The 26,163-nt window shown below is 62.3% G+C and overlaps 5 protein-coding genes and 1 non-coding gene across 11 annotated transcripts in view; 5 read left to right on the top strand and 1 right to left on the bottom strand.

Moving 5' to 3' along the window:
* Nucleotides 1-275: 275 nt before the first annotated feature.
* LOC138687391 (mothers against decapentaplegic homolog 4-like) lies at nucleotides 276-7,248 on the top strand. Of its 3 annotated transcripts, XM_069794311.1 has the most exons (12): nucleotides 276-560; nucleotides 3,279-3,527; nucleotides 4,251-4,425; nucleotides 4,532-4,552; nucleotides 4,666-4,869; nucleotides 4,962-5,093; nucleotides 5,183-5,311; nucleotides 5,401-5,454; nucleotides 5,553-5,736; nucleotides 6,244-6,412; nucleotides 6,732-6,870; nucleotides 6,968-7,248. In XM_069794311.1, the coding sequence occupies exons 1-12, from the start codon at nucleotides 291-293 to the stop codon at nucleotides 7,177-7,179; spliced, it is 1,938 nt and encodes a 645-aa protein (XP_069650412.1). In that variant the 5' UTR covers nucleotides 276-290; the 3' UTR covers nucleotides 7,180-7,248. The 3 variants fall into 3 exon arrangements, with proteins under 3 accessions (XP_069650412.1, XP_069650413.1, XP_069650414.1); XM_069794312.1 differs by lacking the exon at nucleotides 5,183-5,311; XM_069794313.1 differs by lacking the exons at nucleotides 4,962-5,093; nucleotides 5,183-5,311.
* Nucleotides 7,247-8,906, top strand: SNAPIN (SNAP associated protein). The gene is made up of 4 exons (XM_069794319.1): nucleotides 7,247-7,629; nucleotides 8,153-8,199; nucleotides 8,321-8,439; nucleotides 8,530-8,906. The coding sequence occupies exons 1-4, from the start codon at nucleotides 7,376-7,378 to the stop codon at nucleotides 8,632-8,634; spliced, it is 525 nt and encodes a 174-aa protein (XP_069650420.1). The 5' UTR covers nucleotides 7,247-7,375; the 3' UTR covers nucleotides 8,635-8,906.
* Nucleotides 8,907-9,173: 267 nt separating this feature from the next.
* On the bottom strand, nucleotides 9,174-14,009 carry ILF2 (interleukin enhancer binding factor 2). 4 transcript variants are annotated; one of them, XM_069794317.1, is made up of 15 exons: nucleotides 13,887-14,003; nucleotides 13,652-13,711; nucleotides 13,241-13,283; nucleotides 12,157-12,261; nucleotides 11,778-11,855; nucleotides 11,499-11,601; nucleotides 11,352-11,417; nucleotides 11,011-11,127; nucleotides 10,806-10,884; nucleotides 10,569-10,656; nucleotides 10,343-10,404; nucleotides 10,018-10,132; nucleotides 9,853-9,943; nucleotides 9,445-9,614; nucleotides 9,174-9,321 (listed from the first exon to the last, which is right to left on the bottom strand). In XM_069794317.1, the coding sequence occupies exons 1-14, from the start codon at nucleotides 13,889-13,891 to the stop codon at nucleotides 9,454-9,456; spliced, it is 1,173 nt and encodes a 390-aa protein (XP_069650418.1). In that variant the 5' UTR covers nucleotides 13,892-14,003; the 3' UTR covers nucleotides 9,174-9,321; nucleotides 9,445-9,453. The 4 variants fall into 4 exon arrangements, with proteins under 4 accessions (XP_069650418.1, XP_069650419.1, XP_069650416.1 ...); XM_069794318.1 differs by having other exon boundaries at nucleotides 13,241-13,285; nucleotides 13,672-13,711; nucleotides 13,887-13,995; XM_069794315.1 differs by lacking the exon at nucleotides 13,241-13,283 and having other exon boundaries at nucleotides 9,174-9,341; nucleotides 13,887-14,009.
* Nucleotides 14,010-14,239: 230 nt separating this feature from the next.
* On the top strand, nucleotides 14,240-14,311 carry TRNAM-CAU (transfer RNA methionine (anticodon CAU)). Its single transcript has one exon. It is a non-coding gene; the product is annotated as a tRNA-Met (tRNA).
* Nucleotides 14,312-15,121: 810 nt separating this feature from the next.
* Nucleotides 15,122-24,155, top strand: NPR1 (natriuretic peptide receptor 1). Its single transcript, XM_069794310.1, has 21 exons — nucleotides 15,122-15,851; nucleotides 16,977-17,176; nucleotides 17,547-17,660; nucleotides 17,945-18,080; nucleotides 18,228-18,319; nucleotides 18,399-18,534; nucleotides 18,625-18,709; nucleotides 18,813-18,933; nucleotides 19,013-19,087; nucleotides 19,172-19,249; nucleotides 19,364-19,468; nucleotides 19,676-19,747; nucleotides 19,849-20,008; nucleotides 20,101-20,256; nucleotides 20,928-21,096; nucleotides 21,179-21,325; nucleotides 21,954-22,146; nucleotides 22,260-22,434; nucleotides 23,204-23,302; nucleotides 23,393-23,484; nucleotides 23,747-24,155. The coding sequence occupies exons 1-21, from the start codon at nucleotides 15,170-15,172 to the stop codon at nucleotides 23,807-23,809; spliced, it is 3,150 nt and encodes a 1,049-aa protein (XP_069650411.1). The 5' UTR covers nucleotides 15,122-15,169; the 3' UTR covers nucleotides 23,810-24,155.
* Nucleotides 24,156-24,841: 686 nt separating this feature from the next.
* INTS3 (integrator complex subunit 3) overlaps nucleotides 24,842-26,163 on the top strand; it is a 43,566-nt gene continuing 42,244 nt past the window's right edge. Inside the window, exon 1 of the mRNA XM_069794309.1 lies at nucleotides 24,842-25,639. Within this exon, the coding sequence (XP_069650410.1) occupies nucleotides 25,547-25,639 (93 nt within the window). The 5' untranslated portion in view covers nucleotides 24,842-25,546. The remainder of the gene's footprint in view (nucleotides 25,640-26,163) is intronic.

The raw sequence follows: 26,163 nt of genomic DNA, 5'->3' as shown, positions 1-26,163 counted from the left end.
CTGTGAGAGGAATTGGACCTCAGCTGCCTTGGAATGGGGAAACTGGGAGTGGTCAGGGGCAGCTCGCTGCCTTTGCAGGCAGGATCTGCCCTGCCTGCCTGCCTGTGCTGTACAAAGGCCCCTGGGCCGAGGATGCTGAGGCTGGCATGGCTTTTCCTGCAGGTTCTGCATCCACTAGCTCATGCCTCCTTCCCTGCAACGTTCGTGGGGGGAGCCGGCCCCGGCTGGGCCCTCAGCCCCGGTCGGGCGGCGGGCAGGCGCCGGGGCGGGGAGCGGGGGCGGGGGGGGCTATGGGTCCGTCTGGACGCAGACGGTCGCCCCGCCCGGGGTGGAAGCTCGGCTGTTATTGGTTGGTGAGGAGACGGCAGGCTGTCACGGCGTTTGCTATTGGCTGCGACGCACCAGCGCCTCACGCGCTCCGGCTTCTCCCTTTTGTTATTGTAGCAAACAAGTTGCGAAGCGGCGGCAGGAGCGGGCAGGGTTGCGGGCGGTGGGCTGAAGGCAGCCGGAGGAGATGCAGCAGGAGCCGGGGCCCGAGTGAGGAGAGCCGGGCGGTGGCGGTGAGTAGCCAGCCCCGGTCCTGGTGCATGCTCCCCCTCCCTCCCTGCCCCACATCGGCCCCAGCCCCTCTGTACCCCGAGTCCCACGGGCGTCCCTGCTCGTGTTCCCTCCTTGAAGCCTCACGCCGAGCCTATCGCCCCTCTCTGCCGACCCCATCTGCCTGCTGCAGCATCCCCTGGCCTCTCGCTGACAGCGCAGCCGCCTCTGTTAAACAGCCGTGCTGCACTGCCGGGGCCGGGCAGTTCACAGGGGTACAAGGACCCCCACCCACTCAGGCAGCCCCTCTGCGCTTCTCCCCGCTTTCCTCCCACCGATAGCCCCAAACCCTGCTCCAACGCTGCACGAAAAACAGGAAAACACCCGTTTTCAGCCTGCGGGTGACCTCAGGACGGAGGTGGGCCGCTACCCTGTGAAGTCTTGCAAGTTGGGATGTGGTGGCGATGGCCCTTTGGCACTCACTTTTCCAGGGCATCCCTCCTGCTTCCCTCCTCGGCCTCCCTTCTGTGAGCCAAGGCTTCAAGTACGGGGAGCATCCCTCTTCCCAGCCTGGGGAGCCGGAGCTGGGCTGGGGGGACAGAAGCCAGGCTGGCACGGGGGAAGCGCAGGCAGGAATGAAATCCCCACCGAGGCACCCGTCAGTCCCTTTGTCCCTGCCCTTGAGATTATCTGGGAGCAAAGTTAGTGGCCCTGGAGCCAAGGAGATTAGGCCAGGGACCGTGTCCGTGCAGGGGCTGCGGGAGCTGGCTTCCCTCCACCCCACACTGCCTGTCCCCCTCCCGAGCTGGGGTACAAGGCTGGCTCCAGTTTTGGGGCTTGGGCTACGGGATCAGTGAGGTATTTTTAGGGCAGGAGCAAAGTAGGGGGGTGAGGAGGGGAGACCTTGATCCCAGCCCTGCGCTGCTGCAGGAGGAGCCCTGACAGGTTTGTGAAAAGCCCCCAGCCACATACCCTCTGCTGGGACAAAAGACTCGCACAGAAATGTCACTTTCCATCTGGAGCGGGACGATGAGGCGCCTCATTATTCCTTTGGTTTGCTCTGATGCTGGGGCAGGAGTGCCCTTTTGGGGTCCACTCTGTCTGTGGTGCAACAGGGACAGCCATCCTCTCTGAGAGACAGTGAGCACTCCCGGCCGTTGCATCACCGGGGGGAGCTGGAGCCAGGGAGAAGCTATCTCTAGCCCATGCTCACCCTAGTTTCCCTCAAACCAGACTGGGCTGAGTTTCATATGGGGCTGGAGATGGCCTTGGCTCTTTCAGTCTTTGCTGGAGCAGCCAGCATTGGCCTTGGGGTCTAGCCACCAGAGCTGGGGGGAACCAGGACCGATGTCGGGGCCCCCAGATGCTCCCTCCAGGGCAATCCTGGACAGCCCTTGCTCACAGAGTCCCTGACATCATCTTTTACCTCCTTTGGCCTCAAAATGGAGCTCTGAGGCAGAGCATGCCAGGCAGGCAGGACCCCTGGAGAGGAGCAGGCTGGTAGAAAGCAGGCAGGAGTATCAGCATCAGGGCAGCACCGGGCATCCCCAGGATGGGTGCCCCAGGCTGCGTTAGCACCCACAGGGTGAACCCCATAGCCTGGTGAGGTGTTCAGGCTTGTGCCCCAGCCACAGGGAGCCCCACAGGACCCCTCCAGCATCCCTGAGGGTGTTCCCATGGCCGACAGCATCTGGCTTATCTTGAGCCAGAGGAGCCCGGCCAGCGGCATCGCTCCAACAAGAGGGGAGCCATGGCCCTGTGCCTGCATGGGGGGGAGACAAGCAGGCAGGGCGCTGGCAGGACACCCTGCCTCCCATCCCGCGGATAAGCAGCGCAGAGCAGGGGCTGATGGTTTGTTTTGTCTGCCGCTGGCCCAAGGTTTTTCCCAGGCCCTGGAGCGTTGTACCCACCGTGATGCAGAACCAGGACCCCACTGCAGCAGCACCGCAGTGGGCACAGAGCCCTGGCACAGCCACAGCCGGGGTGGGGATGCTCACGGGGCCCCGGCACGTGTGCATATGCATGCAGCTCTTGGCATGTACGCAGTCTGGCAGGGGAGGCAGGAAAGGGAGAAGCCCAGCAGCGAGTGAGGGGTTAAGGAGCGGCGCCAAGCTGGGGCTCTGTTTAGTCTGGCCCCTGTGCCTGCGATGGGACAGGCAGCGCAGAGCACGTGTGCCGTCACCCCAGCCCAGAACAAGTGCTTGCACGCACACAGGCACCCTTGCATGCTGCATACACACAGGCATGCCTCCCTGCCAGGCCGTTGGTGTGACACGGCTGGTGTCCCCGTACCCATAGACACTGCGGAGCCTGATGCCGTGGCCCAGCTCTGGCTCTGCTGCCGTGGGAGCCAGGGACTGCGGGGAGCTGGGGACACCCCGAGTGTCCCGGTATCACTGTAACCCCTGTGCCTCTTCCCACCCCAGACAGGGAACGTGGAACCCCCAGGCATCCAGGCTGGCCCCCTGCTTCAAGGTGACATACGGCTTTGTCCTGCATCCTTCTTGCCTGCCACATGCCATTTTGGGGGGGCTGCCACATCTCCAGTGCCACACAGGGGCCACATGTCCCTCTTGCCAGCACCAACTGCCCCTTATCTGCCCCGTGGGCTCCGGCACCCCGTACAGTGCTTAACTCCCAACTTGGTGGCCCGGTGCTACAGTGGCCGTGCAGGCGAGGGCAGGGGGGACAGCAGGTCCCCTGCTGTGGGGTGACAGGCAGGGCCGTGCCGTGCCTTGCAGGGGAGCAGCGCAATGTCCCTCGGCGCGCCCACGAGCAGCGATGCCTGCCTGAGCATCGTGCACAGCCTGATGTGCCACCGGCAGGGTGGGGAGAACGAGACCTTTGCCAAGCGGGCCATCGAGAGCCTCGTCAAGAAGCTCAAGGAGAAGAAGGACGAGCTCGACTCACTCATCGCCGCCATCACCACCAACGGTGCCCACCCCAGCAAGTGCGTCACCATCCAGCGCACCTTGGACGGGCGGCTCCAGGTAACCCTGCCGCACTGGGACCCAGGTGCCTGGGTGCCTCGGCAGCCCTGTGCCTCACAGCCCTCCCTGAGCTGGGGGGACCTGAGTGTTGGGGTGCCCCATGGCCCCCGAGACCCCCCAGCCCTCCTCGAGCTGGGAGGACCCAGGCAGGGGCCCTAGCAGAGGGGACCCCCCATCCCCAGGCGGGGCACGCAGGGGGACCCCAGCCACATTGAGCCTGCGGCTCCGAGGTGAGAGCCACGCTGTCTTAAGTGTCTGGGCTCACACCCACCCACCACGGGTGCCATGGGGCCACGGCTGCACCGGAGATGGGGGGACAGGGACACGCAGAAGTCCCCACCCCACCAGGTCAGATGCATCCAGGCAGGAGCAGCTGCAGGCAGTGTTGCCCCCTGCCCGCAGTCGTTCCCCCTCTCGGCGCTGGCATCCCCCGGCAACTCTGCCCCTCCTTCCCAGGATGAGTCACTGTCTGGCAGCCTGGGAGCCCGGAGCGGGGTGTGGGGGCGGGGGTTGTTATGTCTGGAGCCGGGGACGCTCAGGGGGAGCCCCCCGGCTGCCATGGGGTCCTGGCCTGGCGCCAGCCTTCGCGCTGGCAGAGGCTGGGATGCTGGGGGGGGTCCAGTATCTGAGCTGGATGCAGTCAGCCTGGGAGGTGGGGAGGGACTATGCCCACACATCCACCTCATTGCTTCAGTGTCCCTGTCCTGTCCCCCCACCCCGCAGGTGGCTGGCAGGAAGGGATTCCCCCACGTCATCTATGCCAGGCTCTGGCGCTGGCCCGACCTACACAAAAACGAGCTGAAACACATCAAATTCTGCCAGTTTGCCTTCGACCTCAAGTACGACAGCGTCTGCGTCAACCCTTACCACTACGAGCGCGTGGTGGCCCCCACCATCGGTGAGCCAGTCCCACCGCCGGGACCCCCCCGGGTTGGGGGGGGTGGCCATCCCACTTCTGTCACCAGCACCCATAACACCCCCACCACCCCATCTCTCCATGGTAGGTCTGAGCATCCAGAGCACAGGTGAGACCCTGGTACAGGGCCGGCGGGGAGCACCCCCGGAGCCAGCATCCCCCCCCCACAGCGGGTCCCCGTGCCCCCCATGGTCTCCGGTGTGTGTCCCCCCCGCTCCCCAGTGCCCCCCACGCGCCTGGTGAAGGAGGAGTTTGTCCATGACTGTGTGCAGATGGAGGTGCCGCCCGGCCGGGAGCAGGGAGCCAAGCGGGCGCCACGTCTGCCCCCCGCTGAGCCATACCGCCAGCCGCTGCCCCCCCTGCAGCTCCCTGAGTCCCCCCATGTCCCCAGGAGCCTCTGCCCTGCGCTGCCCATGTCACCCCCAGGTAAGACCCTGTTAAACCTCTGTCCGCATCCCTGAGGAAGGGTTTGGGGGGGTCGACTTGACACCCCCCCACACCGTGTGTGTCCCCCACAGTGGCACCAGGCAGCTCCCTGCTCTCGTTGCCCCACGGCGAGGGGCTGCTGCAGATCGCCTGCCCCACACCACCCCCAGTCGCCCTGGTGCAGCCCCCCCCCCAGAACGGCTACCCCAAGCTGCCCTACCACAGTGAGTACCAGGGACACCATGTGTCCCCTGGCTCGGCAAGGGTCTCGCATGGGGACACCCCCACCCGGCCACCCTCTCTCCTGCCCTAGGTTCACCGACAAGCTGGACTGGTGCAGCTGTCTATGCACCGAGCCTGGGGGGGCCGCAGCCCACCCCGCCACCGCAGCCCAGCACCCAGAACCATCCGCAGCCCCCATTCCACCACCCCAACCACTACTGTAGGTTTAGGGGGGAATGGGGGGCTGGGGGTCATCTGCAAGGTCCTCACCCCTTCGCTGCACTGACCCCATCTCTGCCCCCTCGCCAGGGCCCCCACACCATGGCTCTGGGCCATACCAGCAACCAGTGTCTACCCACCCGGGTAAGTGCCCCCCACCCTAATTAGCACCCCAATGATCACCCCCTCCATGAGCTATGGGTGCCCTGACCACCCCATGACCATGTGTGTTCCTCTTCCAGGGCCAGAGTTTTGGTGCTCCATTGCCTACTTTGAGATGGATGTGCAGGTGGGGGAGATCTTCAAGGTGCCATCCAGCTGCCCCGTGGTCATCGTGGACGGTTATGTGGACCCCTCGGGGGGGGACCGCTTCTGCCTGGGGCAGCTCTCCAATGTGCACCGCACCGACGCCAGCGAGCGGGCCCGGTGGGGTCGGGGGGGTAGAAGGGGGGGACAGGGCAATGTCAAGGTGGGGGGTTGGAGGGTAGGTGTGGGGCAGGATGGGGGGAAAAGGAGGGGGAGGTAGCTGGGGGATGCAGGCATGGATGGGGGATGAAGGAACGGATGGGGTAAATGGGGAGGGCAATGTGGGGGTGGAAGGTGGGGGGCAAAAGGGTGTATGAGGGTGCAGGGGTGATGTACGGGGCAGAAGGGTGATACAGGGGGCAACTGGGGGATGATGGGGTGGAAGGGGGATGTAGGAGGCAAATGGATATACAGGGCAGGTGGGGGCATATGGGGGGCAACTGGAGGATGATGGGGCAGAGCGGGGGGATATAGGGAGGGAAATGGGTAGTGACAGAAGGGGGATATAGAGGGCAAATGAGGGATGTACGGAGCAGATGGGGGGATACAGGAGGCTACTGGGGGATTTTGGGGGCAGCTGGGGGATGCTGCAGGGGTGTGCTGGTGCTGATGGTCTCTGCGGGACAGGCTGCACATCGGGAAGGGCGTGCAGCTGGAGTGCCGGGGCGAGGGCGACGTGTGGATGCGGTGCCTGAGCGACCACGCCGTCTTCGTGCAGAGCTACTACTTGGACCGGGAAGCCGGGAGAGCCCCGGGGGACGCCGTGCACAAGATCTACCCCGGTGCCTACATCAAGGTGGAGCATCCCCAGAGGGAAGGGGGGGATCTTGCATCCAGGAGGGAGGGGTGCCAGGGATGGAGGGACTCCCTGAGCCCATGTTAAAGGGGGTCCCAGGCAAAGGGTCCCCCATGCTGGAGGGGGAATGGAAGGACCAGAGGTGGAGGGACCCCCGTGCCCACATTAAAGGGGGTCCTGGGCAGTGGGTCACCCATGCTGGGGGGCAATGGAGGAACCCCGGGGATGGAAGGACCCCTGTGCTTATGCTGAAAGGGGTCCCCGGGGCATCACCCTCCCATGCTGCCCAGCTGAGGGGTTCCCTCCGTATTGTCCTCAGGTATTTGACCTGCGCCAGTGCCACCGCCAGATGCAGCAGCAAGCGGCCACGGCTCAGGCTGCGGCTGCTGCTCAGGCTGCTGCTGTAGCAGGCAACATCCCAGGTCCCGGCTCAGTGGGAGGCATCGCACCCGCTGTGGGTGAGTGAGCGAGCCCCTGGGGCTGAGCCGAGTGGGGAGGATAGCACCCTCATGGCCATGGGGATCCCCCACCCATGGCCGTGTCCCTCCCGGGCAGGGCTTTCAGCGGCAGCAGGGATCGGCGTGGATGACCTGCGGCGGTTGTGTATCCTGCGGCTGAGCTTCGTCAAGGGCTGGGGGCCTGACTACCCCCGGCAGAGCATCAAGCACACACCATGCTGGATCGAGGTGCACCTCCATCGTGCCCTGCAGCTGCTGGACGAGGTCCTGCACACCATGCCCGCCGTCGAGCCGAGCCCCGTGCGCTAATCCTTGCCCCTCTTAATTTAATGTTTGTAAAAAAAAAGAAAAGAAAAAAAAAAGTTAACAAGCAGAAAAGTACCAGAATGTGCGGCGGGGACTGGTTTTAACTGTTCTTTAATGAACGGGTTTGGGTTTTGCTGCCTGGCTCTACGCCTTTCGCGGGTGCTCGGCGCTGCCGAGGGTACGGGGTGTGTCCGTAGTTATGCCCCCAGGACTACATTTCCCAGCGGCTTCCGCGGCGCAGCGCGGAAGTTGCCCGTCCAGCCTACGCAGCGGACTCCACTTCCCGGTGGCCTCTGCGCTGCAGCCATTTCCCAGCGGCCCCCGCGGCGTCGGCGGCGTCGAGATGGCGGCAGGGAGCGGCGGTCCCGCGGCGCGGGAGTTGTTTGCCGAGGGTTTGCTGCAGTTTTTGCGGCCGGCGGTGCGGCAGCTCGATGGACACGTCCATGCCGTCAGGTCCGGGAACCGGGAGCGGGGCGCGGGGCGCCTGAGGGTGAACGGCGGGAGCGGGGCTGAGGGGGGCTGAGGAGCAGGTGCCGCGGCAGAAGCGGGGCTGAGGGGCAGGTACGGGGGGGCGGGGAGTGAGGGGGGGGCAGTTTTGGGGTGGTATGAAGGGCTTTCGGAGCATCTGGGGGGGACTTAGGGGTGCATGGGTGGGGAATTGAGGGGTTCGTAACTGGGCCGAGGGGCCGCAGGAGTTGGTGCTGTTGGGGGCAGGTCCCCAGGCTTGGGGGGAGCATTAGAAGTGCGTGTGGGGTGGGGGTTAGAGGCGGGCGGGGCATGTAGGTGGGTTGGAGAGAGGTAAGGATGGCTGAGAGGGTGTGCAGGTAACAAGTTGGGGGGAGCATTTGGACTGGGAGGGAGTTAGGGGCAGCTGGGGGCACAGATTCCTTGTTGGAGGGGGAGTAGGGGTGGGGTGGGGGCCTGTGGGGCTGGGGTCCAGAGTTTTATCTTGGTCAGTGAGCCATCCCCTCCACAGGGAGAGCCAGGTGGAGCTGCGGGAGCACATCGACAGCCTGGCCACAGGTGAGACATGAGGGCGGGAAGTCAGCTCTGCAGCCCAGCTGTGGGCGCACAGTGGGGTTTGCCCCACATTCCCTGGGGATCTGTGGCACCCTGGGCCCACTCCCACCCTCTGCTCTCTCAGAGCTGTGCCGCATCAATGAGGACCAGAAAGTGGCGCTGGATCTCGACCCCTACGTGAAGAAGCTGCTGAATGCCCGGCGCAGGGTGGTGCTGGTCAACAACATCCTGCAGAACGCCCAGGTCAGCACAGGGACCCCAGGGGGGTTGGGAACCACGGTGTTTTGGGGGATCCCAGCCCCCCATCCTGACGGCTGCTGCTCCTCCGTGTAGGAACGGCTGCGGAGGCTGAACCACAGTGTGGCCAAGGAGACGGTGCGGAGGAAGGCCATGCTGGAGGCGGCGGGGGGCTACCCCCAGGGCCTGCCAGGCAAGTGAGGCCCCTGTGGCAGCACTGGGCCGGATCTGACTCACACCACAGCTGCGCCAACAGCCCTGTGAGCTGGGCCGGAGCAGGAGCGTCGCCATAAGGACAGTGAACAGAGCGGGCTACTGGTGAGGAGAGCAGGTATCCCTGTTTGTAGCAGCGCTCTCCTGAGCATCCACAGCACAGGATGGAGCGAGAAGTCCTGCATTGAGGCAGAAATCTGTGTTTCCAGATTTGTAGGCACCATAATAAAAGTGATCCCACGTTGCTTATGGGATGGTGAGGCAGCATTGTGAGTCTGTAATGTTCCCGTGTCACAGCTGCAGCGTTGTGAGTCTGTAACACTCCCACATCACAGCCACAGCGTGACATTGATGTGCCTGGGGAAAAGCAGAACTAAGCACGTGCTGCCAGCAGAGAGCACAGGTGTGGGGTTTAGCATGCCCAGATGGGGCTCTTCAAGTTCTGGAACCCCCTCCTGCTGTTAGACCTTTTTCTGGCTCCCTTCTATAATGCGCATTTTCTACCTAAACAAACAGGATGCACTCAAAAGGGGGGAACACTTTAATGTGCAACTTATAAAAACACATACAAGGGACAGGTCATGTCAGCTGGTTGTGTTCACTGAGGATGGGCTTAGTCCTCTACTCGATTCTTCACGTCCTTCAGCCAGCGGCACCCAGCGGTGGGGAGTCCCACTGCAAGGGGAAAAGACAGACTGCCGAGGGAGGGAGCACTGCCCCAGGGTGGAGGCAGCCCAAACCGTTCCCTGCCCTGTCCAGAGCTGCCTTCTCCCAGGCAGCAGTACCAACAAGCTTTACCTGCATGAGTCACTCCTGCGTTTCCATGCTTTCCTCCTCCTCGCCTGTAGCAGGTTCTTCCTGATTCTCTTCTTCCTCCTCTCCTTCTTTCTTCTCTGGAGGTTTCTCGTAAGCCTTCTCAGAAGGCGTCACTATCACTCCATCCCACGTGGACATTTCAGAAGCCAGGTCTGCAAAAACAGTCTTGGGTAACCCTGAGCAGCACGGACGAGCCCCAGGACAGGCAGGGGGAAGCACGACACCCCACCTCGCCAGCTTCACCTCCCCACTGCTCTGGGGTTTATTGAGTCGTTTCTCCTTGAAGCCCTTAACTTTCTCCAGCAACACAGAAAACCAGTCCCATTTACCCACCAAGACATTGACAGCCTGCATGGAGAAAGACCCACGTGTTGCACAGACCCCACTTACAGCTGGCATCACCCTCTTGGCCAAGGATTTTCCTGTAGCCTCCGTGAGAGAGAATCCGGACAAGTGTCTGCGCAGTGTAGCACACCATGTCCTGTGGGGGTGGGAATAGTCTAAGAGTGTGGACAGGTTGTAGTCCCTTCTCCTGCAGCAGACAAGGCAGCTCACCTGCTGTTCGAGGGTCATAACTGTGTGGACTCTGAAGTTTCCGCTCTCGCAGGGATCAGTGATACCAACAGATCCAGGAAGGAAGAGCCCTGCGGCTAGGATCTGAAGGCAGCGCCTATGGGACAAGACGTTTTGGGTTAGAAACCAGGCTGTTCCAGCACAGAAACTCAGCCAGAAAGTCTGCAATTAGCACATCTACGTGAGGAGTCCGCTTTGTGTCCAGTTCAGGTCCATTCAAGCCCTAAGATGCTGCCGCTTTCATTTGGTATGTTCAAAACTAAGATGGTAACAGTAATTTATACGAGTGAAGCAAACAGCAACAGACCTGTAGGCGATGTTGAGAGCCAGGGGCTGCCTGGTGGGGTTGTTCATCACAGCATAGTGCCCCTGAAGAGGTGAAAGAAGAGGGAGTTAGGGCGAGAGCAACTTCCCACAAGAGAAGCGTAAGAATCCCAACTCCTGCTGCTGCGGGAGCCCAATGATGTGTAGGCATCTACAAGTTAGCTGTGGCATGGCTGGCACACCATCACCATTCCCCGTTGTGCGCTTACCAGCAGGTCCAGAATCCAGGGCGTGAGGGGCTCAAAGCCAGGGAATCGAATTCTCAGGTCTTTCAACAGCCGGATTAAGACCTTCACCCTGGAAAAGACAGCAGGAGGAGGGTTCATAACATGTCACGCACCTTCCTGCTGCAGGAACAGCTCTCCTTGCTTTCCCCCTGTTCTCTGTAAAGGAGATTATTTCAACCAGGCCTCAGTGCTGCAGTTCCTCTTTGAGGCCAAACTCACGTGGACTGTGAAGCATTCTCTTCGAACCAGCGAGCATGTCTGATGGCAGCCAGGGCACTTTGCAGTACTTTGATGTCCACTGAAAGAAGCAGCAGAAATGCCTGGTTTTTCAACTGAAAGGTGAGTAGGTGTGGGCCAGGAGAGACCAGCTGGCTCCCCCCGACTTCTGAAAGTTCACATGCAGGGCGGAGCAAACAGCTCTTACAGTGTAGTTCGGGGTCCAGCTTGCGGAGATTGGGCGGCACTGTGGTGATAAGGATCTTCACCGTTGCATCGGCCGAGCTGATCTCAAAGCCAGTCTCGTTGGTCAGCATGGTCAGTACTGGGAAGAAAGAACAAGAATTCCTTGTGGAGGGGCTGGAAGACCTCACCAGCACCTGGGAATGCAGGAAAGACCACAGATCTTGGCAACAGTGCTGCAGCACCAGGCTGGGCACCATCCCCTTCAGACAAACGCCAAAGCTCAAGGGGAAACTGCCTCGCATCAGCCTACATCCTCCTCAACCTTGTCCCCTCAACCCTCTGTGACACAGGAGAGTGTCCCACCTTCACTGGGGTCCTGTGCTCTCAGGCTTTCCACAACTTTGTTTCCCAAGGCTGCCACAGCTTCCACTAGGGAGAAGCAGAAGAAGCAGCAGTCAGAGCAGGGCTGAGCACTGCGGTTCAGTCAGTGGCCACGCAGCCAATACTCACAGGTGGGTAAGATTTTCAGAATCACAACCAGATCGGCCACGTTGTGCCCTGTCGTCATGGTGCCCTTCTTGTAGGAACCCACCTGGCGAACTTCCTCGATTTGCTGTTTGAAAGAGCAAAGCAAAAATCAGTGAATTTAATGCACATGCTGTTTCTGGGAGTCGGCATGAATATTTCATCCATCTGGGGCCAGGTTTGGTAGCTAGAACACCGGCATCCCTCATGCCAAAGTATGTCCCCACATAGCTTTTTTTCCAGGCTCACCACTTTTGGACTTACCACTTCAAATGTTCCTGGTGCTACAATTAAATTGTCAATCACATTATTTATTTTGGTCACCAGGGAAAGAATGGAAGCCTGTAAAGGAATTGGAGAGGGTCAGTCCGTTGTCCAGTACAACTTGAAATAATCTGATCTTGCACCGTGTATAATGCAGACAGCCCTGATGCAAGATATACAATAAATGAAACATTTAACAATCACTGTCCAAGAAGCTCCACCCATATTTCTACTGTAGTGCTTATTTCAGAGGGAAGTCATTACTTTTTAGGCTAGTAATGGCCGCTCCTGGCTATGCTCTCTGAAGGATAGTCTGTCTTTGTGTTCTCTAACACTGCAGTAACATCCAGTCAATTTAAAGCAGTTTTGGGCACAAAACCTGTTCAGCAGCAGTTGGAGCAAGATCCTGGTTTCTCTTCAGCAAGGCTTCACTGAACGCAGTCTCATCAGCAGCAGGTTTTACACGGGGGAAAGCCATTTCACACTGAAACGGGATCAGATATCAGACTGCAATGCCCAAGAAAGACTTTGGTTCAGCCCACTCATCAGCAAAATTTACTCCATTTTTTTATTCTCCAGCGCTTGTTTCCTTTGCAATTCCCCATCATGCTTTTCACTTGTTGCTTTTATAATTTCACTTTCACGTTATCCTAAGGGAGGGAGGGCGGGCAGCTGCCTGTCCTGCCTGTACACTCTCACTGTGATCTGACAGGAATGGCAAGTCTTCACAAATGGCAGAGGAGCCATCAGCATGCCCATGCAACTATGGGGTGTGAGACAGGGCAGATCTAATTAAGAATGGCTCTATCAAGAGGGTTTTTATTACCTATATTACAGTCCCTTAAGAATAACACCCTTTGTTTGCAGATGGCCAGAGCTTTTCAGTTGCTGTGACGGGATTCACAGCCACAGGGCCTGGAAGGCAAGAGTAAGTGAACTAGTTTGCCCTGGAAGTCCTGTGTCTGTAAAGGGCAGGTGCTCAGCAGGAGGAGGAAATTATTTCCTCCTATAAAAAGGTGGGAAATGTCTGTTGCTGTCGGTCCTTGCAAGGACCAATGCAGCAAAAGAGCCTGGAGAACACCTGACAGGCGAGTGACAGCTATCGGAGTAACCCACGAGGTTTGTGTTACAGAGAGCTGACAGAACTGAGGGTCTAAGTGAGCGAGGTGCCTTAAAAAGCAGAAAAACCTCAATCGAGGCGTTTATTTGTTGTGATTATTACTCAACTGCATCCTAGTCATCCTGTGTGAGACAAGTTCTCCAAACAACAGAGACAGTAAGAAGATCTATTTTGAGTTAGTTACTGAACCAACAGCATTTTCAGTGAACTCCGTTACTCCGGCTATGCTAAAAGAAGTCAAACCATCAAAGTCTGCAAACGAGGTTTTTAAGATGCATCTTTAAACAAGGAAAAGTCCCGCAGCTGTTGCCTGCAAACAGCTCCATAGGAGAGGGTTACTCACGACATAGAAATCAAAGGGGATGTGCGGCACAAAGGGCCGGAACCTAAAGGGGAAAAAGAAAAAAAAAACAAAAACCACTTTATTTCTCTGTAGCGCTGTCTCCCCGCTCTGCTCGTCAGCACTGAACGCCCCCCACCCCATGACCGTTTTGTGGAGAGGCAAGAAAGGCCCTACAGAAACAGGAAAGGTTTCTTCCTAGCCCTCCCCCTAACGATAACTAACCCCCGCCCTCCCCCGGTGTCCCACCCCCGCCACCCCGTTCTACACCTCACCGTTATCCTACGCTACACTACAAGCTTAAAGCCCCGGTTTCTGCACCCCGGCAGCTCGCCCCCCGGGGGCGGCCGCGGCCCACCCCCTAGGCCTGAGACTCTAGAGAGCCACCCTCGCTAAAGCAGAAGCCAGACTCGCCCACTGCCAGGGCCTCCCCTGGAACCAAAGCGTCCGCCACGGCCTCTGCCTCGATCGCCCCTGCGGAAAAGAGAAGGGAAAACGGCGTTAACGGAGCGGGAAGGCGGCCCGGGGACGGAGGCCCAGATCCCGCCCGCCCAAGGGCCGGGCCCTCCCTGAGGGACCCCGCGGGCTCCGGCCTCGCACCGGGGATGCCCGGGCGTCCTCCATCGGCTCCGGTCCGGTTCCCGCGTACCTCATGGTTCCCCGCCGCTCCAAACAATGATCGCCGGTGCTGCAATAGAAACCCCGCCGGGCTGCGTTCTTCCAACCCCGCAACAACCTTTTCGTCTATTGGTTTCCCGCCCGCCGCGAGTTTGCCCACTGGCAGCACTCCGCTGTAAGGCATTGGCTCAGATAACCATCAATCCAAAGCGGAGGGCGGGAGGGAAAGCCACCAATCGTGGCGCAGGCCGTGCGCGCGCGCTGGGCGGCGGGCGGCCGCTGGAGGGGGTACGGTGTTCATGAATGGAGCAGCCAGCGAGCTCAGCGCGCATGCACACACGCTGGGTGGGTACGTATAGCGCTGGTAGAAGGCTTCTTTTAGGTAGCAGAGTGGCGCAGCGGAAGCGTGCTGGGCCCATAACCCAGAGGTCGATGGATCGAAACCATCCTCTGCTAGCAGTGAGCGGTTTTTACCCCCAGCTGCCGCGTGTTTTTTTTCCCTTAGCACCTTAATTAATTACATTAATTTTCGCGGCCGCCTTAAACCCTCCCTAACGGTTCTCTCCGGCGAGACCGATCTTTTGCAGCCTTAGCGGCACGGCGGGTCACCGTGTGTCAGGAGAGTCCCGTGGTGGCCGGGGTCACGCGTGTCCCCACAGCACTGTGCGTGTCCCGGGGGGGGAGCTCCACACGTGTTCCCGAGAAGTGAGCGTGTCCCCGGAGCGGCATCCGTCAGGGGTTACCTCCCCGTTCCCCCGGGGCTGCCGTGACCGGGGCGCGGGGCAGGAGCTCCCACGGGGGGGAGTTGGGGGGTGCCCGAGCCCCCCACGAAGCCCCCCCGGGGCCACCCGAAGCTCGGGCGGGGCGATTCCGTGGGGATGGGCCGATATCCAGGGCTCCGGGGTATTCGCTGCCCGCTGATGAGTTTGTCAGGTCTCAGACCCGCCCGCCCCCACGGGTGACCGTGTTGTGGGGGGGTGGCAGAACCTGGGTGGCTACGGTACCCACGACACGCCGGGACACACCACTCGGCATGTCCCGGCGTGTCGTGGATACCGTAGCCACCCACCACTTCTGCCATCCCACCACCCCACTTCCCACGCGTGGAGGGAGTGGCAGAATATCCACACCCACCACCGGGCGGCCCCATCCTCCATCCCGGTCCTCGGTGGATGCCGTGGGGGTGGGAAGGAAGGAGTTAAGTTCGGTGTGGATGATAACGGCCTTTTGTGTCACGGGGGGGGGGGGGGGGGAAGGAAGGGCTCAGCCCCGTCTCGGTTGGGGGGGGGGTGGAAAAGCCACTCTCCGTGGGCGATGCTGGCGGTGCTGGCCGTGCTCTGCAGCACGGTGACGGTGGCAGCGACAACGGGGACGACCACGCTGACTTTAGCAGTGGTGTTACCCGAACGCAACCTCACCTACCCGTGGGCTTGGCCACGAGTGGGACCGGCGGTGCGTTTAGCCACCGCCACTGTTAACGCCCGTCCCGATTTATTACCCGGTTTTACCTTACGGTGGGTTTTCGGTAGCAGCGAGGATCGACACGGTGTTTGTTCTGAAATGGCTGCGCCGTTGGTTGCCGTCGACCTACAGCTCGCTCATCACCCTGCCGCTTTTTTGGGACCCGGTTGCGTCTATACGGCAGCACCGGTCGCCCGGTTTACCAGCCACTGGCAGCTTCCACTGGTGACAGCGGGTGCCGAAGCTCACGGCTTTGACGACAAGCAAGAGCAATTTGGGTTGACCACCCGTGCAGGTCCCAGTCACCGCAAACTGGGTGAACTGGGCGTGCAGCTCCATCGTCATTTCAACTGGACCCATCGGGCTTTACTTGTTTACTGGGACGAGAAGATGGATGACCGGCCATACTTCTTCGCCGCCGAGGGGCTGTACGTCCAGCTGCCCACCCTGCGCAACCTCACCGTCATGGATGTCGTCTTCCGCGACGGCGGCAACTTCTCCTTCATCATCCAGGAGATCAAGCAGAAGGGACGCAGTGAGTGCTGGGGAGGGGGAGACACACACCTGTGGGGGGGGTCTTGCCATGCACCAGCACGGTGTGGGGGGACAGGGAAGCCAAGGGGGTGCCGGTGTGGGGCATGGGTGGGCACAGCTGTGCGCAGCTCTACACAGCTCTGCATGGGTGCGCACAGCTCCATGTGGGTGTACATGGGTGTGCATGGCTGTGCCTGGGTGAGCACAGGTGTGCACAGCTCTATGCAGCTCCACGCGGATGTGCACGGCTGTGCATTGGTGTTTGTGGCAGTACATGGGTGAGCACGGCTGTGTCCAGGTATGCCCAGGCTTGCACAGGTGTGCACAGCTCTACACAGGTAAGCACAGCTCCGCACAGCTGTACACGGGTGTGCTGCATGACCACACACACGTGTGCTGCCCCGGCCCCGCGTCCTGATGCCCTCAGACCCCCAGCCCGCATTGTGCCCCACCGGGAGCTGCTAAGCATGGCCAGCTGCCCCGCTCCCCTCCATCCCAGTGGCCCAGGCTGGCTTCGTCCCCATCCCCGTCCCTGCCAGCTGCTCCAGTCAGAGCCATCCCGGGTGGCACCAGGGGAGCGGGTGCCAGGGGGGCTGGCACTTGGGTGGGTGGCGTCCAGCCATCCCCAGCCTCTCCATCTTGCTGCTTAGCCTTGGCGGGTGCTCTTTTGGGGCCCCACGGTCCTGACGGGTGGCACGGCTGTGCCCCATGCCAGGCACCACCCATCCTGCTGGCAACGCGACCCCATGCCAAAGGGGACCATGGCAGTGGGGCAGGCAGCACCCACCAGGGTCACCACGCTGCTGAGAATCAATCTCTGCCGGCAATCTGGGCCACAGGGAGGAGGAAACAGAGTCAGGAAAACAGGAAACCTCAGCCTGGCACCCACAGCGGAGGGTAGAGGCGGGCAGGACACTGCGGGGGGGGAAGGCAGCGGGGTTAGGGACCCCCCACTCCCTGGCATCCCACTCAGCCACCCTCCACCCGCTCGGCAGCATGACCCACCGCACATCCCCTCCCACATCGTGCATTAACCGGGGACCCTCGGGATGCTGGGCTGGGGTCTCAGGGTCCCCCGGGGATGGGGAGGGTTTCAGGGTGCCATGAGCCTTCTCGCCCCATGCAGTTGTCTACGTCTGCTGCGCCCCGGAGACGCTACGGGAGCTGATGCTGCAGGCAGGACGCGAAGGGCTGACCCACGGCGACTATGCCTTCTTCTACATCGACATCTTCGGGGCCAGCCTGCAGGGCAGCCGCTTCCCTGAGCCCCAGCGGCCCTGGAAGCGGGGGGACCACCATGACGCCAGCGCCCGGCAAGCCTTCGAGGTGAGCCCGGTGCTCTGCTTGAGCACCCACCGCACATGCGTGTGCGTGTGCACGGGCACCCACCCGCATGTGTGCACCTCAGCACAGGAAGCAGGACTGCGGTGGGTGCCAGAGCTGGTGGAGCAGCCCCTGTCTCCCCCCTGCTCGTTCCCCGCTGCTGGCAGCCACCAAGGAGGAAGGAAACGAGATTAATAGCCCTGGGTCCCAGCTCTGGCGCTGCCTGGAGCAGAGGCTATTAATAGGCACTGCAGAAAGACAGGCAGCCCCTGCCCGCAGCCTGGGACCCCGTCCCTGAGGGGACTGGGCAGGGTCCCGGTCCGCGGTGGGGTCCAGCTCAGCCCTGCTGCCAGCCACTCTTCCCCCATCCCAGGCTGTCACCATCATCACCTACAAGGAGCCCGAAAACCCCGAGTATCAGCCCTTCCTGGCACAGCTGAAGGAGGAGGCACTCGCCCACTTCAACTTCTCCATGAAGGACGGCTTGGTGGGACATGGGGGGATGGAGCCAGGAAAGCTGGGGGGCACAGGGCTAGGGGGGCACAGGAGGGAGCTGGGGCTGCTGAGGGACATGGGCTGGAGCTGGGGACAAAGGGACATGGGCTGGAGCTGAGGACAAAGGGACAAGGGGACATGGGCTGGAGCCAGGGGCACAGGATGGAGCTGAGGCTGCTGGGGACAAGGAGTTGCAGGATGACCTGGGGCTGTAGGGGACAAGGGGACAGGGACCCCTGACTACGCCCCATCCCCGAGCCATCTCTGTGCCCCCAGATGAACTTCATCGCGGCTGCCTTCCACGATGGGGTGCTGCTCTACGCCCAGGCCCTCAACGAGACACTGGAACAGGGCGGCTCCATCACCAATGCCTCTGCCATCACCCGCCAGATGTGGAACCGCACCTTCTACGGTGAGCCCTGTCCCCATCTCATCCCTGTCCCAGCCGGGTGCTGCCTGCCAGGCACCCACCTGCCCCGCTCCCAGGATGATATTTTGGGATCCAAGTCCCCACCCATGGGCTGGGGTCTCTCCCCAGCCCCTCACCCTCCATCCCCAGGCGTCACCGGCTTCCTGAAGATCGACGAGAATGGGGACCGGGAGAGTGACTACTCCCTGTGGGACATGGACCCTCTGAGGGGGGACTTCCAGGTGAGCCCCAGCATGGGGGCAGCCGGTCCTGTGGGGTGGCCGGGGGCCTCCTCCCACCCATTTCTTCCCCCACCCCAAGATCGTGGCCAACTACAACGGCACCACCAAGAAGATCCAGATGGTGCCAGGGCGTGAGATCCACTGGCCGGGAAACGCGGTCCCCTCCGACATCCCCCCCTGTGGCTTCGATAACAGTGACCCACTGTGCCGCAAAGGTGAGCAGTGTCAAGGGGGGGACAACACGACACGAGACCCCCCACTCCAGGCACCTACCAGCCCCTCACCAGCCTCCTCTCACTGTGCAGCCAACCTGTCCACGCTGGAGGTCTTGTCCCTCGTGGTCAGCCTGATCCTCCTGGCCATCACCATCACCTCCTTCTTCATCTACAGGTGGGGGTGCCAGGGTCAGGGAGGGTGACCCCAAGGCTGCGCCAGTGTCCCCGGAGGTGGGGGGGACACATAGAGGGGGTCTCACCCCACTTTCCTGGTGCAGGAAGCTGCAGCTGGAGAAGGAGCTGGCGGCCCAGCTGTGGCGTATCCGCTGGGAGGATGTGCAGATGAGCAGCTTGGAGAAACACCTCCGGAGCACCGGCAGCAAGCTCACCCTCTCCCTGGTGAGCACCCATCCTGTCCCCAGCCCTGCTCTGGGGATGGGGACCAGGGACCAGGCTCACCCCGTGTCCCTTTCCCCAGAGGGGCTCCAACTACGGCTCACTGATGACCACAGAAGGGCAGTTCCAGATCTACGCCAAGACGGCATATTACAAGGTATGGGAGTGCTGGGATGGGCACCCACCACCCTGCCAGGCACCCAGTGCCCCACCGGGCACCCATCACCCTGTGTCTCCCCAGGGCAACCTTGTGGCCGTGAAGCACCTCAACCGCAAGCGCATTGAGCTGACGCGCAAGGTCTTGTTCGAGCTGAAGCACGTAGGTGGACCCTGGCTTGGCGCTGCGTGGTGGGATGGGGGTGCTCAGCCTGGTGTCTCCTGGGTGGGGTGGAAAGTGACATGAGCCTGGTCCCACACCCTGCTCCCCCCTTAGATGCGGGATGTCCAAAACGAGCATCTGACCCGCTTCATCGGCGCTTGCACCGACCCCCCGAATATCTGCATCCTGACTGAGTACTGCCCACGCGGGAGCCTCCAGGTACCAGCAGGGACCCAGATAGCCAGCAGCCATCTGGGGCTGGAGTTTCTCCCTCCAGTGCCCATCACTCAGTGTCGGGTCTGCCCAGAGCTGCTCTGCTGGTGCCTGGGGTGGGAGGGAGCTGACCGCAGTGGGCAGATGGATGCTGTCCCCCATCCCTGGACCATCCATGGTGGGGGGACAGCAATGTGACCTTCATGGCCCCAGGACATCTTGGAGAATGAGAGCATCACACTGGACTGGATGTTCCGCTATTCCCTCACCCATGACATCGTCAAGGTAACGAGCTGGTTCCCAGTGGGCACCCAGTTCCCATGAGGGTCCCCTGTTCCCATGGAGGGGGGTGGACAACGAGGTCCGACCACTCTCCACCCTGCCAGGGGATGCAGTTCCTGCACAATGGGGTGATCATCTCCCATGGGAACCTCAAGTCCTCCAACTGTGTGGTGGACAGCCGCTTCGTGCTGAAGATCACGGACTATGGGCTGGAGAGCTTCCGCGTGGCCCCCGACAGCGAGGACTCCCACGCGCTTTTTGCCAGTGAGCACCCTGCCCATCCTCAACCCCCAACCCTGGGAGGACCCCCCGCCTGGGGTCCCTGCCCAGCCTGACCCCCCTCCCCGGTGCCACAGAGAAGCTGTGGACAGCGCCCGAGCTGCTGCGGATGGAGTCGCCGCCAGCCCGTGGCACACAGAAGGGTGATGTTTACAGCTTCGGCATCATCCTGCAAGAGATCGCCCTGCGCAACGGCGTCTTCTACGTGGAGGGGCTGGACCTGAGCCCCAAAGGTGAGTGGGAGGGCTGGGGTCGTGGTGCCAGGGACCTGTTGATGGGTGGTTGGGGCAGCTGATGGGTGCTTGGCCCCACTAATGGAGGGTTGGACCAGCTGATGGGTGCTTTGGGTGCTTAGACCTGCTGTGATGGGTGCTTAGCCCCGCTGATGGGTTATTGGACCAGCTGATGGGTTGTTTGCCTCGCTGATGGGTGGTTGGATGCGCTGGCAGGTTATTGGACCTACTGGTGGGTGCTTGAACCAGTTGTTGGGTGCTTGGACCTGCTGAGGGGTTGTTAGACCAGCTGATGGGTGCCTGGACCTGCTGATGGGTGCTTGGGTGATGGGTTCTCAGAACAGCTGATGAGTTGTTGCCCTCACTGATGGGTGCTTGGACCTGCTGGTGGGTTACTGGACCTGCTGGTGGGTGCTTGAACCAGCTGATGGTGATTGGACCAGCTGAGGAGTGGTTGGCGTCACTTGATGGGTGCTTGGACAAGCTGTGATGGGCGGTTAGCTCTGCAGATGCATTATTGGACCAGCTGATGAGTGCTTGGACCAGATGATGGGCTGTTGGCCTTGCTGATGGGTGCTTGGACCTGCTGTGATGGGTGCTTGGAACTGCTGATGGGTGCTTGCACCTGCTGATGGATGTTTGGACCCACTGACGGGTGCTTGGCCCCACAGAGATCATTGAGCGAGTGAAGAGTGGGGAACGCCCCAGCTTCCGCCCCTCGGCCAATGTGGGGTGCCACATGGAGGAGCTAGGCCAGCTGATGCAGCACTGCTGGGCTGAGGATGTCCTGGAGCGCCCTGACTTCAACCAGATCAAGGTCCAGCTTCGCAAGTTCAACAGGTACCTCTGCCTTCCCCAGCCCTGTGGGTGATGAGTGACCCCGAAAAGGGTCCCTGGGTGGATGCTTACCCCCTGCCCACAGGGAGAGCAGCAGCAACATCCTGGACAACCTGCTGTCACGCATGGAGCAGTATGCCAACAACCTGGAGGAGCTGGTGGAGGAGCGAACCCAAGCCTACCTGGAGGAGAAGCGCAAGGCTGAGGCTCTCCTTTACCAGATCCTGCCCCAGTGAGCACCAGGGGGGCCTCAGCCTTCTGTGTACCCCTCCACTGCTGGGCACCCTGGGGCACCACACTGGCATCCCCTGCCTGCCCTGGGGTGTGGTCCCCCATGGATGCTCTGCATGGCTGGGGGTGCTTGGAGGGGCTGGGGACACCAAGGATGCCCAGATGACTTGGGGCTGGGCGTGTTTGGAGGGGCTGGGAACCCCCTGGGGATGCCAAGGACCCCATATTGCTTGGAGCTGGGAATGCTTGGAGGGGCTAGGGACCCCGAGGACCCCCACGTTGCTTGGAGCTGGGGGTGTTTGGAGGAACAGGGGACACCCCAGACTGCTGCATGGCTCAGGGTGCCTGAAGGGGCCAGGGACCCCAAGGTTCCTCTGCCATGGCTCTTTGGGGCTTGGGGTACCTAAAGGGGCCAGGGGTGAACCCAGATCCCCAGCATGGCTTGGGGGTGGGGGTCCTCAGTGGGACCATAGACAACCCCGGTCCCCCATCATGGTTCAGGACTGGGGGTCCTCAGAGGGCTGGAGACCCCAAGGACCCTCCAGCATGGCTGGAGGCTGGGGATGCTGCACCCCCAGGAGGGGTTGGGGGGCTGTGCCCCCCCCCTCACCCACCCCCTGCACCCCCAGCTCTGTGGCGGAGCAGCTGAAGCGGGGGGAGACGGTGCAGGCAGAAGCCTTCGACAGCGTAACCATCTACTTCAGTGACATTGTGGGCTTCACAGCACTGTCGGCCGAGAGCACCCCCATGCAGGTGGTGATGCTGCTCAACGACCTCTACACTTGCTTCGATGCCATCATTGACAACTTCGATGTCTATAAGGTGAGGACACGCACACACGTGCGTGCACATGAATGCTCCGTGGGTCCTGCTGGACACCCCAAAGCCGGCATCCATGGCATGTCCCCACCAGTGTGTCCCTCCACCCTACCCAGGTGGAAACGATCGGGGACGCCTACATGGTGGTGTCTGGGCTGCCGGTGCGCAACGGGAAGCTGCATGCCCGAGAGGTGGCCCGCATGGCCCTGGCACTGCTGGACGCCGTCCGCTCCTTCCGCATCCGCCATCGGCCACAGCAGCAGCTCAAGCTGCGCATCGGCATCCACACGGGTCAGCAGGGATGGGGGTGGGGCAGCTGTATGGGTCAGCAGGGATGGGGACAGGGACATGGCATCCATACAGGTCAGTGGGGACAGGAATGGGGACATGGCACCCACACAGGTCAGTGGGGATGGGGACAGGGGCATGGCATTCATATGGGTAAGTGGGGACAGGGACGGGGACATGGCACCCATAAGGGTCAGCGGGGTTGGGGACAGGGACATGGCACCCACACAGGTCAGTGGGGATAGGGATGGGGACATGGCATTCACACTGGTCAGCAGGGATGGGGATGGAGACATGGCACCCACACGGGTCAGCGGGGATGGGGCCAGGGGCATGTCATCCATAAGGGTCAGTGGGGATGGGGCCAGGGATATGGTACCCACATGGGTCAGTGGGGACAGGGATGGGGACAGAGACATGGCACCCACATGGATCAGCGGGGACGGGGACAGGGGCATGGCATCCATACAGGTCAGTAGGGACAAGGATGGGGATATGGCATCCACACGGGTCAGTGGGGATGGGGACAGGAACATGGCACCCACACAGATCCATGGGGTGGGGAAACATGGCACCCACATGCACCAGCGGGGATGGGGGGACAGGGCACCTGATGGGGTGAGGGGGCACCCAGCCCTCCCACGGACCCCAGGGACAGGGGAGAGGACACTAGCACCCAGGGGGACCATGGGGCCACCATGGGTGGGAGAACCCGGTGAGGGGGGCCGGGTCAGCACTCAAGGCAGGGGGGGGCTCACTGGGTGTCCCACAGGACCCGTCTGTGCTGGCGTTGTGGGTCTCAAAATGCCCCGGTACTGCCTCTTCGGGGACACAGTGAACACAGCCTCGCGCATGGAGTCCAATGGGGAAGGTGAGGGGCCAGGCTGGGCACCCATGGGTGCTGTCAGGGCCGGGGCTGGGCCAGGCACCCATGGGTGCTGATGGGACCACCTCCCACCAGCCCTGAAGATCCACATCTCAGCGGTGACCAAGGCCGTGCTGGAGGAGTTTGGCTGCTTCGAGCTGGAGCTGCGGGGTGATGTGGAGATGAAGGTGAACCCCAGTCCCCCAACAGCCCCAACCCCCCCAATGGCTGCCCCAGTGGGGTCCCCACAGCTGAGTCCCCCCTCTGCATCTTCATCCCGCAGCCCCCAGTGGGGCAGTGGGTACCCCCCTGCACCCCAACCCCTGGGGCAATGAGCACCCCCTGACCCCTGGGGAAATGGGCCGCCCCTGCACCCAGACCCTCGGGGCAATAGGCACCCCCCCGCACACCCCCTTCACCCCAGCCCCCCCGACCCTCCTCTCTCCACAGGGCAAGGGGAAGGTGAGGACTTACTGGCTGCTGGGGGAGCACGGAAGCAGCACCCGGGGCTGACCCCACCCAGCAGCACCCAGGGCCCGCGGGGCTGTTCCCAGCACCACTGCAAAGGCCCCCCCCGGGCCGGGGCCAAGCGGGGGGCACTGCTAGCGGCTGGGGGCTGGATGCACCCCCCCCAAATGCACCGTGCTCTCCAAACTGACCCCTGACTGCTCCTGGGGTGGGGTGGGGCAACCCCATCCCTGAGCAGCCCAGTGGCCTGACCCTGGCGTGGGCACCAGCGGAGGATCGGGGCCAAGGCCGGTGGGGCAGTTGGGGGGGGAAGGTGATACGGGGGGACGGGGACATCCCTGGACCCCAGGTGGGGGTCACTAGAGCTCTAACTTTTGTAATAAAGCTGGTGTGTATGCGCTTGCCGTGGGTCTCAGTGGGGTCCCACTATGGTCCCCCCCCAGCACCCCACATGCACCCTAGTCCCACTGGGGCATTGAGTGGCCCTGGGGGTATCCCCGAGACAGCGGCCCAAGCCCCCTGGAGGGAGGGGGTGGGCTCTGGGGGAGCTTTGCAAGAGGGGGGCACCCCTGGGGGGGGTCTTTTTAGGGGGTGGGGGCCAGAGGAGCCGGGATGGGGCGGCTGTGCAAGGCAGTGTGGGTCTGGGGGGGGCTGCCCAAGGGGAGGGGGGTATCCCGGCGATGCACGCCGCAGGGGGGTCCCGAGGTTCCCGAGTGGGGTCCGGGAGAACCCCGGGTGCCCGGCCGTGCCCGATCCGGGGGGTTCCCAGGAGCTCCTGGAGGGTCTCGGCCGTGCCCGACCCGGGGGGGGTCCCTGGAGGGTCCGGGGGGTACCGAGGGCTCCGGGACAATCCCGACCGCAAGCAGCGGCTCCGGCAGCGGGAGGGTGGAGCGTCCAGCCAGCGCAGGTCCCGCCCCCCGCCGTTCCATTGGTCGAGTAGCTCGTCGCGGCCCCGCCCCTCCCAGGCCGGCTACCCGCGCTGTCACTCCGAGCCGTTTCCCTGCTGCTATTGGCCAAAGGACAGGAGGGGCGGGCGCTTCCGGCCGCTGTGCGCTTCCTCTTCCCCCCGGGCCCTCCTGTCCCTCTCCCAGTGACTTCCGGTCGGCGGCGCTGGGCGGGGGGTGCGGAGCCGCCGCTCCCCTCCCCCCGGGCACCGAGACCCCCGCCCCGCCGCCCGGCGGAGCCCCACTCCCCGTCCCCCCCGCACCGGCGGCAGCCGCAGCGCCCGCCGTGCCCTGCCCTGCCCCGCACAGCACCGGGGGACCTGTCACCCCCCCCCGCTACCTCCCCGCTACCCCCCCGCGCCGGAGCCGCCCCAGGACCCCCTCACCACAGGCCTCACCCGGGGGCCTCCCTCCCCACAGCCCCCCCCAGGGTCTTTCCACAGCCCCCTTCCGCCTCCCAGCACTCTCCCGTGGGGTCTCCCCATAGCACAGCCCTCACCCCCCTCAGCACGGCCGCAGGCCCCAGGCCTGCCCTAGTCAAAGAGCAGCCCCTCCGCCCCCCTGCTAAGGGAAGGCAGCCCTCCGCTCCCCTGTACCCTGCCCCTGTCCAGGGTGAAGCCCCTGAGGAGCAGAGCGGGGTGTCCCTGTCCCCTCCACCCCACTGCAGGAGCAGGGGGTGCTCCAGAGGAGGGGTACTTCCCACAAACACCCCCCTCCCTGTCCTCCCACGAGGAAGAGCTGGGGGGGGGGGATTGCCAAGTAAAAAGGGGGGGCTCCTCTCAGGCCAAGCCCCTTGGTTGGGGGCTGCCCTCCCCCCTTTCCTCCCACCACCACCACCATGGAGATGCAGAAGGGGAAGGGGGGAACAGCAGGAGGAGGAGGGAAGTTGCTGGTCTCCACTCTTCTGGATGCCAAGGATGAGTTGGAGGAGGTAGGTGCCTGGGGCTTGGGGCAGGGGGGCTCCAGGGGGTGGGTTAGGCGCTCAGCCCCGTGCAGGGTGCAGATAGGGTGGCACAGGTTCCTCCCCTTGCCTGTCCCTGTGCGGGGAGGGGGCTCGCTCTAAAGAGAAAACACCTCCCAGCTAGGATATCCCTGCCCGCCTTGCCCCGGCTGTGCTTGGGCAGGGTGGCAGCAGGTTGTGGAGCAGGATTACGAAGATTGCCTTGTGCCTGAGCACCGACAGAACTTATTTTTCCAGTGTCTGGGAAACTTTCTGACCTGTGCTCACCAGGCCCCAAATTACACAGTGCTGTCCTACTTCCCATTGAGCTTTTCTTCCTGCACTGGGAGAAGAGAGCTGGTTCTTTTACAGGTGGGGAAGGTTTGGGGTCTCCCCAGGACAACTGGGATCTGTTCCTGGTGTGGAGGAGCCATGGAAGAGCTGGTAGCACAGGGACTCGAGTGAGGCAGACACATTGCTCAGGCCTTTCTGTAACACTGATTTACACCTGGCTC

Source organism: Haliaeetus albicilla, chromosome 10, assembly GCF_947461875.1.
Source record: "Haliaeetus albicilla chromosome 10, bHalAlb1.1, whole genome shotgun sequence".
Taxonomy (NCBI): domain Eukaryota; kingdom Metazoa; phylum Chordata; class Aves; order Accipitriformes; family Accipitridae; genus Haliaeetus; species Haliaeetus albicilla.
The sequence above is the reverse complement of the archived record's forward strand: the minus strand, read 5'-3'. Positions and strand labels throughout refer to the sequence as shown.